Source organism: Sipha flava, unplaced genomic scaffold (genome assembly GCF_003268045.1).
Source record: "Sipha flava isolate LNK unplaced genomic scaffold, YSA_version1 3_pilon_pilon, whole genome shotgun sequence".
Classification (NCBI taxonomy): Eukaryota; Metazoa; Arthropoda; class Insecta; order Hemiptera; family Aphididae; genus Sipha; species Sipha flava.
The window spans coordinates 1,970,536-1,985,324 of NW_020273108.1; the positions used below are offsets into that span (position 1 = coordinate 1,970,536).

At 27.2% G+C, this 14,789-nt stretch overlaps 1 protein-coding gene across 2 annotated transcripts in view; it reads left to right on the top strand.

Annotated features, from left to right (window-relative positions):
- The first annotated feature begins 4,854 nt into the window (after positions 1–4,854).
- The window catches only part of LOC112688627, a 144,372-nt gene continuing 134,437 nt past the window's right edge, over positions 4,855–14,789 (top strand). For both annotated transcript variants that reach the window (XM_025561911.1, XM_025561912.1), the window contains exon 1: positions 4,855–5,266. In XM_025561911.1, the coding sequence (XP_025417696.1) occupies positions 5,095–5,266 (172 nt within the window). In that variant the 5' untranslated portion in view covers positions 4,855–5,094. The remainder of the gene's footprint in view (positions 5,267–14,789) is intronic.

Sequence of the window (14,789 nt, forward strand, 5' to 3'; positions counted from 1 at the left end):
TCTTAAATTTTAATTTTTTGAAAGGAATAAAAATCGTTATTAAATCTAAATTTTATTTGAAGATTTACTATTTTCAAAAACTGTTTTAAACAATATCTACGTACCTTCGTGCAAGCTATATAGTCGATTTGAAAATTGTTTTTTTATAAGTTTTTTTGTATTTCGTCTAAAAAAAATTGAATTCAATGATGTCTGCTGGTTCACAAAATAGAATCTTACTTTGTATTTGGTGATCTAGCGACTAGATTCTAGCCCAATGATTTGGTTATTTATTTTTTTTATTAAAATTTAATGTAGCCATAATTTAGTTTGATTTACTTTGCTTTTGTATAAAAACCATGCTAGGAGTAGATATTTTTATAATAAAAAATTTGCATAGTACCTACTGATTTAGAAATAATGACCCTAACATTTTCAATACAGTATACTGCATGAAACGGTATAAATATGTTTTTACTAGTGCTATAGAAGTAATAAAAAAATTACTATTCACTATTTTAAAGTGTTATCTATGTTTATGTAAATTGGAATAAGCACGCTAATGGATATTTAGCGAGCATTCAACTACGAAACATGTCTGTATTCTTCTATTAAAAAGTATTGACGTTGTAATCAAGGTAGTATCGCAGTGCACTTAAATTAAATAGTGAACTATTGCAAATAATTGTTATATTTTTTTAAAACAAACCGATATTAAAATTAGAAATAATTTAAAATTTAAAATAACTTTTTTAAAGTTTTATTGTAATATTATTGTAGTGTTTATAAAATAATATTATTTATAATTTAGCACATAATTTTATTCAAATGTATATCCGCTACTAGAAACCATATTCATGTTTTTATTCTTTCCATTAATTAAAAATGCGTTGATAATTATTATTGTTACTTTCATATGATAATATATGTTATGTTTAGAAATTATTTTTCATAGACAGTGGATTTTAAAATGTTTTATTTATGAGTGCTGATGACGTTTTCGAAAGTATTGATTATGATGTTTAATGCTTTCTTATATGTACGCACAATTTTTAATATTTTGATTTCTTATATTGAATTTTAAATTATATTTTTATCTCAAGTATTTTAAAAAATTTCAAGGTACTGCGTATTAATCAAAATTTCCGGGTTGACCTTAATAACAATAATAGCTTTTATTCAAAATTCACTCGTGATGAAAATAATTGAATAATGACCCTTAATTAATTCATAAGACATGTATATCAGTTTTATTGCCAGTGAAGCTATGAAGGTTTAACTGATGGTATATTATTTGCTTAATATTGAAACACGCCTAAAATATATTTCGTCAATGTTTGTCCAGATTTTGCGATTTTCATACAAACAACTTTTATCATAAGCGTACATTTAAATTTCTTTAAGTTTCTATACTTTATGTTAACTTCTGAACTACTTAACATGCGGAACATGCGAAGAATAACGTGCACATAGTACTTGTAGCACACGATTCAAGAACACAATTTATCCAAACACTGAAGTAACTAATTATGCAAGGAACACCCCTTATAATAGAACTATAAAAACTATAAATTAATTAAAAATCGATCTTTTCATATCACTAAACTTCGTTTAATTTTAAAAGTGCTGCAATTCTATAATTATAAATCCATAGCTCAAAGTAATTAATATTATATTGTATTTATCTTTTAAGTTTTAAAACGAATGATTGTTATTGAAAGCTTTAATTTATGTAATTGGGTCTGGTCCATTTAAGAATTTAAATAAAAAAAAAAAAAAAAATAATAATAATAAATAAATAAAAATATATTACAGGGAGGAAATCAAGTCGAACAGCATACATTTGAAATTGATTATCAGATCTGTTCGGTAAAAAAATTAAACGATGGTTGTTTTGTTTTCTGGTCCCAGAGGTGTTGTGTTCGATTTCAAGGAATACGTCGATTTTGTACGGTATCCTCGTTTGAAAGATGTAGTTGGATAATGATGTACTCGGCCGGGTCGGTCGTAAAAGCTCACCACGTCAATTGCGATGTTAGGATCACACATTAACCTTGCGAAAAAAAAATATATATTTTATACCACAGAGAAAAACAAAAAATAAGTGAATATAAAAGTGAAAAAGAAGAACAATACTAGGCTATATTATTTCAAAGTTATATGCTTGTGACGTTTATAGATAAAATTTTAATTATGACTGAAGTATGAAATGTTAAATCATATTGAATTTTTGATTTAATTTTGCATTTTTGAAATATCAAATACATATCAGAGATAAATACGATTAATGATTTTGAAATTGGTTTGTTGTAACAAACCTCTATTATTTAAAAATTATATTTTAGTTTAACAATCAAATTTGACTTAAATGTGTTGTTGAATATTAAATACTGAGTGCCATGAGGAATGTATTAATTTTTTCATTACGTATTATTTTTTTATTGTGTCTCACGATTTCGGCCAGAAGGATTGTTCTGAACACATTATGTTATTAAAAAAACAACTATTATTAAGATTTGAAATTTTCACTGAATACTCATATTATTGTTTGATATTGATAGCTTAATTTTAAAATTTTTTTTTTTAGCAATTTATAAAAAATTGAAATTTTAAAGTTCTATTTTACGGAAATACCAATAAAAAAATTTTTGTTTGACAAAATATTTAGGCAATTTCATTTTCGAATTTTTTATAATAAAAAATCAATATTACTGGAAAATGCAAAAAAGTTTTATAAGCGTTACAATATTAAATTTGGATGAAATATTGGATATTTCAACGAATTTTTATCAAACGATATTAATATATATTTAGATGCTTTTATTTTGTTGTTTAATCTATCTCATTATGAAATTTGGTTCTATTACTATACCAACCATCTTTAGAAATATATATATATATCTATACTAATACACTCGATCTTTTTTACTTAAAATCGTTTTTAGAGAACAATGCTAAATTGATTTCAAGTTCAAAAGACCAATACAAATATCTTTGTATCTCACTTGACCGTGGAGTCTTACTCGACTTAAGAGTTTCGCTCTTTTTAAAAAGATATTTTGAAATAATTCTTACTAAACAAAACTTTTGCAATAAATAAAAATGCTATCGTAATAACTTTTAATTTTTACTTTTCTTTTAGTATCATGACACATGCCTACTTATAATTTCATACTCTGAAAATGTATGATGTTTGAAAATGAAACATCGGAGCAATTGCTAATTGCTTTAGTATTGAAAGTTTTGTTGATTAGAGGAGTGCAGCTACATTTCACGTGTTTATTTCCCTTTAAATTTTAATCATCAAATCATTAAACACTTTGTAGTGGATTTACTTCGGGTTCCATATGTTATTTATTATCTATCGACATTTTCTTAAAATATTTATTACTTATATGAGTAAATAGCAAAAACTGTGATAACAATAAAAGGTGTCTTCATGAATAATACCTATTATCTAGCCTATCTACATATATGAATTAATAGCATCCATTATTATGGGCCGAAGTACACCTAATAAGTACACAAATAATGTGATTATTTTTGGATATTTTTTTTGTAAAATATTTACAATATTATTTTAGAAAATTATGGGTAACATTGATGAACTCCAAATAGTTTTTTCGGCTGGATAAAAAATTTAATTTTATAAATTCATGTCTTGAATTGAACTACTTGTAGTATGCATGTTGTATAGATTTAAAATACACGAGACATAATGAATTTATACATCCTCATGGGTAAAGAAGACAATCAATCCATCGAGGTGATGTATATTAATAAACATATCACAAAGGCTTCTTTAATGTGATCTTTAAAAAACAAGTAAATTGTTTTTGATAGAGTGGTGTTTGTCTAAAGATTTAAAATTTTACTAAAATATACTTTTTTAATTATTATTTGAATTATTTGAATAATATCTTCAAAAATGATATTACATTTTATAAATTGGAGTTTATTTTATTTTTTTGTCAAGTATAGAATAAAAAGTCAACAAATCATTTTTAATACTCGGGCAGTTTAATTAAAACAGTAGATAAAATTGAAACGTTAAGTATTACGACGTTTTTCCAATAATTGAAGTATTTCTTTCCTTCTAATCAAAAATCATTTTTTATCATTATTTATTTTTTCTATAAAAAATCAATAATAGAGATGCACCGTTTAAGCAATTCAAAAATTAATTTAAATGTGAAAACGTTAAGTTCATTTTGCTCTGAAGTGATTCTTTTATTTTTACAATACGATCAACGAATAAATAGATTTAAATTAATCTCTATCCCGTGCGTTATCAATCAATTGATCTGTATTGTCAATGATTTTTGAACATTTATAGTAATTATGTGACACGATTGCCGTTGTTGAGACAACATGTAATATGAAATAAATAAATGAGTGATTTTTAAGATGTAAATCGAACTTTCTGTTATGTTTCACTGGACGAATGCGCCGTGTGATTATTATTTCATTAAAAATGCTTGCACGCACATAATCGCACGATCTGGAGTTCAAGTGCCGACATCGACGGACATAGCTTTCGACCACGCAACCGTGCATGCGCCGTCGGACGAGCCGGATTTCTGTGACCCGGTCCAGGGTCGCGGTTTGGCCGTTTTTCGGGTGACCCAAAGGCCAACGGTCTTAAGCGCCTACGTAGCGCGACACGAGCGTATGCATAATCTACGAAATTAAATTTACATAACACTCGTGCGTATACGGCGCGCAATAACAATAACGATATGTCGTGACGACAGTGTTTTCGTGCACGGCAAAGTCGCCGTCGTTATGGCAACGGGTAACGGACAACACACGATTAACGTGCGGCAGCGGCGGTGGCGAACAACGATCGAACAGCGGTGGCGGCGCGCAATCGGTCGGCACCGTTTTCGCGTATTGTGTTCACTTGGATTGTGTTTTTTAGCGGGAGAAAAAGAAGAGAGAAAAAAAAAATAACGGTTAAAAAACGAAACGGCAATAGACAACCGGATCTTGTCGTAGTGCACACGTACGTGTTGCCGGGAAGAAAAACCTTCACCGCGCCCTTGCGTGAATCGGGTTGCGACCCGTGGCCAAGAGAACGCGAACGTACCGTTTTTTTTTTTTTTTTTACAAAAAATGGTGGACCGGCGGATGGCCTACGAGACGTACCGGAAACGTATCGAAATACCCCGAGGACTGGACTGTTTGACGGAACGACTGGTGCGGGCCGTCATCCGGGCGCAGCCGAAAAACGTGCGGCAATTCGCGGCCGATTTTTTCGACGGACTCGTGCGGCAACGGGACCGAAGTAAGTGAGCGCCGCCGCGTATGCCCATCGTTTGCCGACGGGTTTCCATGTCCGTCCGTCGGCCTATAGAAAAGAACCCCTACCCCACCCCCAACTCCATCCCCATCGCCGACCCTTCTGAACGACGTACTCGCAGGTAAAGGCTCGAGTAAATACGAATACGTATTTCATCGACAACACCTGTACGTGAACGATATCGATTCGGTCCGGAATAGACTTTGGTCTTGTACGTGTGTAATACAATTGGAAAATGAGTATACGTTTTTGGTTTACGAATCGTTGCTTCTCCAGTTTCGAAACCGAATCAATGTCGTACGTTTTTCTGATTAAAAAGAGCTTACATCCGTTTAGACGATGTACGTAGTGCACTCGTCTGAGGCGTCGGTGCCCAAATCACGTGACTTGTACGGTACATGCCGTCCGCACTTCTCGACATTGGTCAACTTATTTGCTTCGGTTCCGTCAATCGCTTCGGTAACGGACTGGGAATTCAGAAACTTTTAACGAATCACTGAACATCGAGTTTTGTTTCTCATTTATGAAAGTAATCCTTCTCTTATTTTCGGTAACAAAGTATAAGGAAAAATGTCGATGAACCGATCACCGTTGGGGAGGGGGGTGGAGAGTCAGCGTATGGGGCCAACAACCGGTAACCCGATATGAATATATATGTTTCGTTATATTTACATTATTAATCGAGGTTTTCTAATACCGGAGTTTACATAATAAACTATATTCGATAATAACCCGACGGATAACATAAAATTAAGATTCAAGATTATTACCGATAATTATTACTATCATACATTAATAACATAAATATACTCAATGCACATATTATATACCAATAAACTGATTTATTCGGGAATCTCCAAATCGAGTAAATATTTATCAAAGTTGTCATTTTATACCGCGGTTACATGCACAGTTAAAACCGATTTAACTCAATTCGAATTAGTTAACTCCTGGAGTTAAATGCATGTAAACGACTGTTAATTCAGTTTTATACCAATTCGGTTTACCTAAAACGGTTTAGTTAATTCACATTTGAAATGCGCATTGGAAATAACTACGGGAGTTCAAAATGCATATAAACGGATGATACTACAACAACCGAATCAGGATTGCGGTAATTTGTTGTGATAAGGTATAATACACGTTATCAATTATTAAATTTATAATCAAGGTGGATCTATATATAGATTATATATATCTACGATATAGATCCACGTCTCAGTTTGTTACGTCTTTTATTTTGTTGTTTTAAATTCATTCGTAGTAATTCCATCATTTGTAACAATTGTAAATAGTTAGAAGAAGACATACTTCATAGAATTTTACAAAATTCTACACATTAATCAATAAAACAAAGTTCTAAAAATTTTTTACTTTAACGTCTTTAACTAATAACTATTAATAATAAATATTAAATTATAATAATATTATCACATAATTGTTATCAATAGAATATCACTGAATAAATTGGAGGGAAAAAATGAAATTATTAATTCGAATATTAAGGTAAATCGGTTTAAACTGTGCATGTAAACGTTGCCACGTAAACTGGTTTGGTGGAAGTGTATTATCCTAATACGGTATTACTATAGTATGTATACTTGTGACCTAATTCGAATTGATTCAATACGAATCAAATTAATACGAATTAATGGATGCATGTAAACGTAGTATTAGATAATCATATAAACAAACATAACGCACTCTAATTAAATGGTTGTGTGATGATAAAAAAAAAAAAAGTAATTATGAAAATCGTTTTTATTTATAATGTCAAATGGGTGTGACAAGAAGATCTAGAAATCCTAAGAAAGTTTTTGTTATGCTATAAAGCTTTGATAAACTAAAAATTATTCGACCCATTATCTGTTAGCCGTGCAGTTTATCCGATACATTATTTGTTCTGCTGTCCGTTGACCTTATAAACTGTCGTAATCCTAGATATAAAACTTAATGGGTACAGACTTCTCCGGTGTTCATCAAAATTTGATCAAAGTATATTCTATATAATATTTATATTTTAGTTTTAATAAAGCATAAAATAATTAAAATTGAAATTAAAAATTATTAAATGGTTAATACTCGTAAGTAATGTATAGGTAAATAAACAAATAAAAGCCCAGCCTGAAGTATTATTATATTTTTAAAGCACGACTGGTTCGAAATCAAAATTCATCGTCAGGGTTATTAAAGCCAAAAAACGCAACTGAATTTGTGAAAAAAAAATTATGCCTGAATAACTATTTTTGTTCATATTCAGTGGAAATTTTATTGACTTTGCATATACCTGACGAATTTTTAATTTAAAACCAATCGTAATTTACAAATGTAATAATATTCTAAGCTAAATTTTTATTTTTTCATCTCTATATAAACTATTTATTTATATATTTATATATTTAATAAAGTATCACTATATGAATAAGTTTACGATATTTTTTATGTCTATATATGTATATATTATGTATAAACAATTATAATTTTTCAAAAAAATATAATAACAAGGTATGACGTGCATTTTTCATTAATTATAGATTTTCTTAAGTATACATTACCTCGCGAATGCGATTTTTATAGTTATAAATGAAATTATGATTACTGACCACCACACATATTTAAAATAAATTTACTACTTTTAAAGAATGTGCAACATACGTACCTATATTCAACTTTTGTATTTACTATATCATATATTACGTACAACTACAAATGTTATAAAAATTAATCTTGATTTCGGGATTTGACGGAATATTTACCTAGTGGTAATATTTTATTTATTTTTTTATTTAAGTTTCACAAAATATCCCTTTTATTTACATCAATACCAGAATATATGATTTTACTTCAATTGTCGAAGCAAAAAAAAAAAGTAAATCAAGCGATAAGGTTATGCTCTTTTAAGGAATTCCGACCACTGCTTTTGCCACCATATGTCATGTGGAAGTAATTGTACTACTATTATACTGCGATATTTTCGCTTATTTCTCTTAATCGTATGTCGTGGCAGAGTTTCGTGTTTCAAGCTTAACCACGTAAGACATTTCTTACGAAATCCCAGCCAATGACAATGTATACTTATAACCGATTTTTTTCAGTTCAGTACTCCCACTTGCAATTCGATTTGTTCTGATGCGGAGTATGTCTACATTAAATTCTGGCATGTAACATCATCGTAATATATAAATATGACGAGTTAAATAATAAAAAGTTATCATAAAAAATATCGTAAGATGTTGACATCGAGATGGATAGCAAACAGAATTTATTTGTATTTCTCATATAGGCGAATATCAAATAAGAATTTTATTTCAGATATCGATCATCAATAATTCATTAAATAAATAGTAAAAATCAGATGAAAATGAAGTTTAATTCATACATTAACCACGAAATATTAACTATGACACCTATGGGCGCTTTCCATTTGATGGAGTAAAGTGACTTGTCAATTTGTGTATTAATTATTATTTAAAACATTTTGAAACTGAAAACGAGAAATTCTCTTAATTTCGTAAAAATATTCTTTTGGACAGGTACGGTTAAAAAATAAATGTAACTTTAAAACATACAATTGCAACTCATGTAGCTTAGAACTGGTATTCGAAAAAATATTTTGTGCTAGTTTCACAGAATTTATCATAAATTATATGGTGCATATGGTATAAAATAAGTAAGTACAACTATTGTATCTTAAACAATGTATTCAATGTATTGGTTTTGTATTTATACATTTTGTTTGCCGAACACTAAGATATATTTTTATTGACAGATTGCAACAAGTTACTTAAAAGGGTTTATCTGTAAACTTAAATATTATCTATTTGTAATATAAATAAAAACAACTATTACATTTTTTTTTTATTATGATTTTGCGAATTGTCAATAAATAACGAACAATTATAAAATGATGATGTAATATATTTTTTTAAATAATTTTATTTTTTGTTTAATTTATTGTCATTCAGAAAATGATAATCTTTGAAACTTTTAAATGATTTATTCATATTAGTAACTTCTAGATGTATATACATCGGTGCACTTTTTTAAGGATTTTCATTGTGTTATAAACCATTTTCTCTTCAAGCAATCAATTTATAATAAGTATGATGGTATTTTTTATGGTATTTAATAGTATTTTATATTTGGTCCACAATTAAATCTTAATGCTGGTAGAAAAAGTAAATATTGATAATATGATAATATATTGTACTATATACACATTTTTCTATCGTACATTACCTAATTATTTTTTTTTCATAATTTAAAAAGGAAAAAATCTTCTTTTGATAATAAATTATGTATTTCGCCTAGTCTTTAAACATTATCTTAAACTAGGTGATAAAATATTTTCAATTAGTGAAATTTCTGTCGCTTAAATAACTAGTTTAAAAAATACGGTGATACACGACTGCGGACGGTTCTTATCGGGACGACCTTTTTAATCGAAATTATAGTTTATCAGTGGACTCCCGAATATTACACTATTGCGGACACATGTTGCCAAATTTATAAATAAAACTTCGATAATGTGGGAATGTGGAAATTCTGAGCGTATTAAGTTTAGTATGCAGTTACAAGTCATTTTTGTTAAATACTGCAGTTAGAAGAAATTTAATTAAAGAAGTTTAAAATAAACTCAAGGTGAAACTGAGACAATTATTTCATCCATTAACAAAGGTCGAGAAAAATCGGTAGCAAAAAAAGATTTAGATAGATTCAACTTAACTATTCAGAGCTATAATTACTATAAAAATCATCAAAACGCGATACAATATTTTAAAAAAATTAGTTGTCATTACAGGGAAAAAAAAAATAAATTTTTAACTTTAAATGTTTATATTATATATTATTATATTAATAAACTGCGTAGCACCACTTGGCAACGTTTCATTCAATTTCGACCGCAGTCGTGTCATTTTTTGGGTGCAAAATAATACCTTTTTTTATATTATGATCGTCCGCAATCGGGTTGCACAAAAGGTAAAGCGTCCGCAGTCGTGTTTCACCCAAAAAATCCACTGTATTATGTATATATATATATATATATAAATGTATATGTGTGTGTAAAAATTTTTTTTTTAGAATTCAATAAGTGTATGAAAACTCAGTATGTATTTTGTATAATTTTCAACTTTAATTTCGAAGTCCTCGAGGTTTATTATATTAGAAAAGTCTCAAGGACTTCTGTTCGAAAAACTTGTTTAAAATCGTTTCATATTTGATGTCTTCTGTATGTGTACTATTTACTACTAATAAGATATCTACTACTTTTTCCCTTTTCAAATATGTTCCAATGTAGCCACTGCATATAAATACATAAATATTATACATGTATATAATAATAATAATAATATAGGAATTAAGTACAGGCCTCTGTATTTTCTATTGATTTGCATATATTGCAATATTCTCTTTGTAGTCAACTCAGAAAATATAAATTTTCTCACAATGTATATAATTGGGCGGGACCATTTTTTTCCAAAAATGAGATACCATTCTCCTCAACTGTCCATTTTTCTCAAATATATTTTTCGGTAGTCATGCATCAGTGGACTAAAATTTCACATCTAAGCCATATTACTGAAAAATAATGATAATATATTTTATTTTTACAGGTATGCATTTATCGAAAAATGGCATATAATTATAAATAATTTATTGTAATTTTTTAACTATAAAACAATAATATATTAAATGTTAATTTAATTTATAAAAATATTAGGTAATAATATAATATAATATAATATAGGTAATAATTGTTTTTTTTTTTTTTTTTTTTTTTTTTTTTTTTTTAAGGAAAATTAAATAAAAGTAGGTACTCATGTGTGTTTATAAATTATCAATTCAAAAATAGTAAGTATTTTGTTTGAAAATGGTTAGTAGAGAATTATTTATATTATGGTGACCGATAAGTAGAGAAAAATGAATAATTAATAAGGGCATTTATAATAATTTAATAAAAATGGAATAGACTTTTATTTGGAGAAAAATAGAAGTGGAGCAAAATAGACAGTGGATAAAGACGGTATCTTATTTTTGGTGGAAAATAGCTCAGGCCATATAAAGATCCCCGGAAAGATTAAATTAATTTATACTAACTGTATTATATACATCTTATTATTTTTATTTTTATTTTACATTTAATTTTTAAATTATTTTACGTTGTTCATATCCTGTGTTATGACTGAACTTTTTCCAAGTTCTTATAGTTACGTGTTCCACATTGAACGAATAAATAAAGTAAATAGCTATTCTAATCAATGATATAAAAATAATCGTAGAAAAATGTGTACCAAAAAATAAATGTATATCATTCGATTGCATTTTATTATTACATTTTTGCAAATGTTGTCGTGTTTATATTATTGTAAACTAACATAATTGAATTTATAAACTTATTTTTATAATAATGAAATGAAATTTTATGGAATTAAAATTCCAAACAATCTTAGTTATTTTCAGTCGTAAGTCAGAAGCATTTTTTAGGTTCACCAAACAGTGTATTCATTTTGTAATGAACGATAAATAATAAATAACATAACGTTCATCAAATGCTTAACATTGCATAGTCAAATGTTTTAAATTAAAATTAGAATATTTCGTTTGAGTTCCAATGCCTTTGTAAACATTCCACTGCGACCATTTGTTAAAGTTTTAAAATTATTTAATTTAAATGAGTATTCACTTATTTTAAAATATAGATGTTTGTGTAATTCGTGTTGTTTTAATGTTTGTATTTAATTTTTGAAATACTTTAAATTGAAGACACATAGTGTATGTAATTGGCTTTATTAACAGATTTAAAATCCAAAACGACTATTATAATTAAAAAACGGTTCCACTGCCATCGGATTGATTTATTTTACAAAGTGAAAATAGTCCTTAAAAATTACACTTATTTTCTCAATTCGATTTTATTATATTCCATATTACGAATAACTTGTGCAAATATAAATGTAAATCTTTAATGTAGTCTTTTAATCTAGATATTTTGTAAATTGATACGTATCTATCTATTTTATCAATATGTGTTTATCCATTATAAATATAATGATATTTAAAAAAATCATTATGTAGTAAAATATTTGAATTTTTGCCACATTTTAATTTTTAAAGTTCAATAAAAAAAAATCAACTTAGTGAATAATTTAAAAAATATAACTTAATTTAATATAACTTAATTTATAGAATAACTTCTTTGGTAAATATCTTATTGCTTACATATAATTATGTATTCAAATGTTGAATTTATGTAACACAAATTTACCCATTTAAATATATCAAATTATCAACAAATTATAGATGCTTGCTGGAATAGAATTTCGAAGTCTTTTTTCAGTTTTCTTTCACAGTGCTAAATTTAAAAATATCTAATTGAATGTACTGAAAAATGAAAAAGGAACCTTATGTATTTGCTATAGTATATTTACATTATAAAAAAAAAAAAATTATCGTTTATATATTTTGATGTGGCAAATGAAGAAGTGTGCAGCTTATATACTATTTACAATTTTATCATATTTATAAAAAAATTTATCACATTTATAATTTTTACTATTGGATTCTATGGTGATTTAATAGTTTTTTCAGAAAAAAAATATTCGGAATATGGAAAAAGATTTGATCATTATATAATATGATTAGAAATTAGTAGCAGATTGTGTAACTGAAATTTATAAAATAGTTGAATCATCATTATTTGTGAAATTTATGAAAACGTTTAAAAATTGTTCTTTATGGATGTTTATAAAAAAACAGAGAATTAAAATTTTAACTTCACATACTAGAAATATCGAATACAATTACACCATGGTATTTAGTCAAAAGTAGTAGTTTATCGTATAAGATCACTAATTTGAAGGAAAAAAACCATTATGGGCAATTCTTCAAAATAATCGGTATTTAACGCCTCTGTATCAGATTTAATTATGACTATGTAATCATAAATTACAAAATACTTCTTTCCATTTGACCTATAGGTATTTTCTTCAAATACCTTATTACAAACAATGTTACTAATTTATTGTATCAATAAGAAACGTTAATAATGATCTAAATTTATATAGGTGCAATGTGTCATAGCTGTGTTAACCATGGTCTACCCACTATCTTTTATTGAACTGATTTGTATCAATACATTAAATTATGGTCTATTGTTAGATAATATTCGTTAGCTCTTAGGTAGGTGTGACATTTGTCAATAAATATTTGCCACCGTTGCGTCATTGAATTATTGTATATAATTAAACATCATTCATTTGAATGTAACAATTATAGATATATTATCATACACGTATCCACTTGTATAATTTATTTTTTAAAAGATAAATGAAAATATCAGTAATAGTTAATTTTTTTGTTGAACGATCGTTGATCGACAAATAAATTCATATATCTATAAAATTTAGTTAACATTTTAGTATATAATGAACCTCTATCTACAACATTAACTAATAGTGTTTCAAAATTATATTAAATAATAATGAAAAAACAAAAAATCTAATTGCAAGACAAAATATTCAATTTTTAATCTTATGATTGAATTAAGTATTCATGTTAAAATAGTTTGCATTAAGTTTTTAAATACTTGTTATTTAATTCGATTTTATATTACCAAGTTAATATATTTGAAATTATGAAGAATTTAAAATCATTGAGAACGGTTAAGCAGACCCGGCGTAAGACCAAATGACGCCTGAGGCCAAATTGTCAACTGACGCCTTTTTCATACAACAACCCGTAATATCCATTATACTTAAAAAAAAAAATATTGTTCGTGAACAGAAATACGGAAAAATTATATATTATGCTCAACTTGTATATCATTTATTATCGTCTAATTTTTTAGTCACGAGTCACGACGACTTGACGCGATCCCGATTTAACGATAAAAAATATTTGGGAATTACCAACAAATAATAGCAACATATATGATAAAACGTTCTACGCTAAATCATAGTAAATATACTTAAATTATTTTAATATACGGCTAAACGAAATAACCATAATTATTATCAATTTTTCAATACAAATTTATAGGTCTTTTACATTAAAAAAAAAAAAAATTATATTTATAAATATTATTGACATTATACGCAAAACTATAAAAAAAACAATTTTGATGCCCCCCTGAAAATGGCGCCCTATGTGACCGCCTGAGTCACCTTACCTTTACGCTGCGATCAAGTTATACTTAGTTTAAATTTAAAATATTATTGTAGTTTCTCACTGAAATTGTGAAAACGAAAAGCTATTGATTTTACAAAGATATGTTTCTTATTTGAAATACTTTTTGAGGTAACTAAAAAGTTTTTAAAAGTTTTGAACTTTCCATTGACTGTGAAGAGTTAACTGAATTTCAATAGGTCACAATATCTTTGATACAATTTTATAAGTATATAAACCAAAAATGTGAACATCAATCAACAGCTAATTAATCAATAATCTGTGTCATTATAATAATTAACGATGAGTTTATAAAAAAATATCATTAAAATGAAAACCCTTT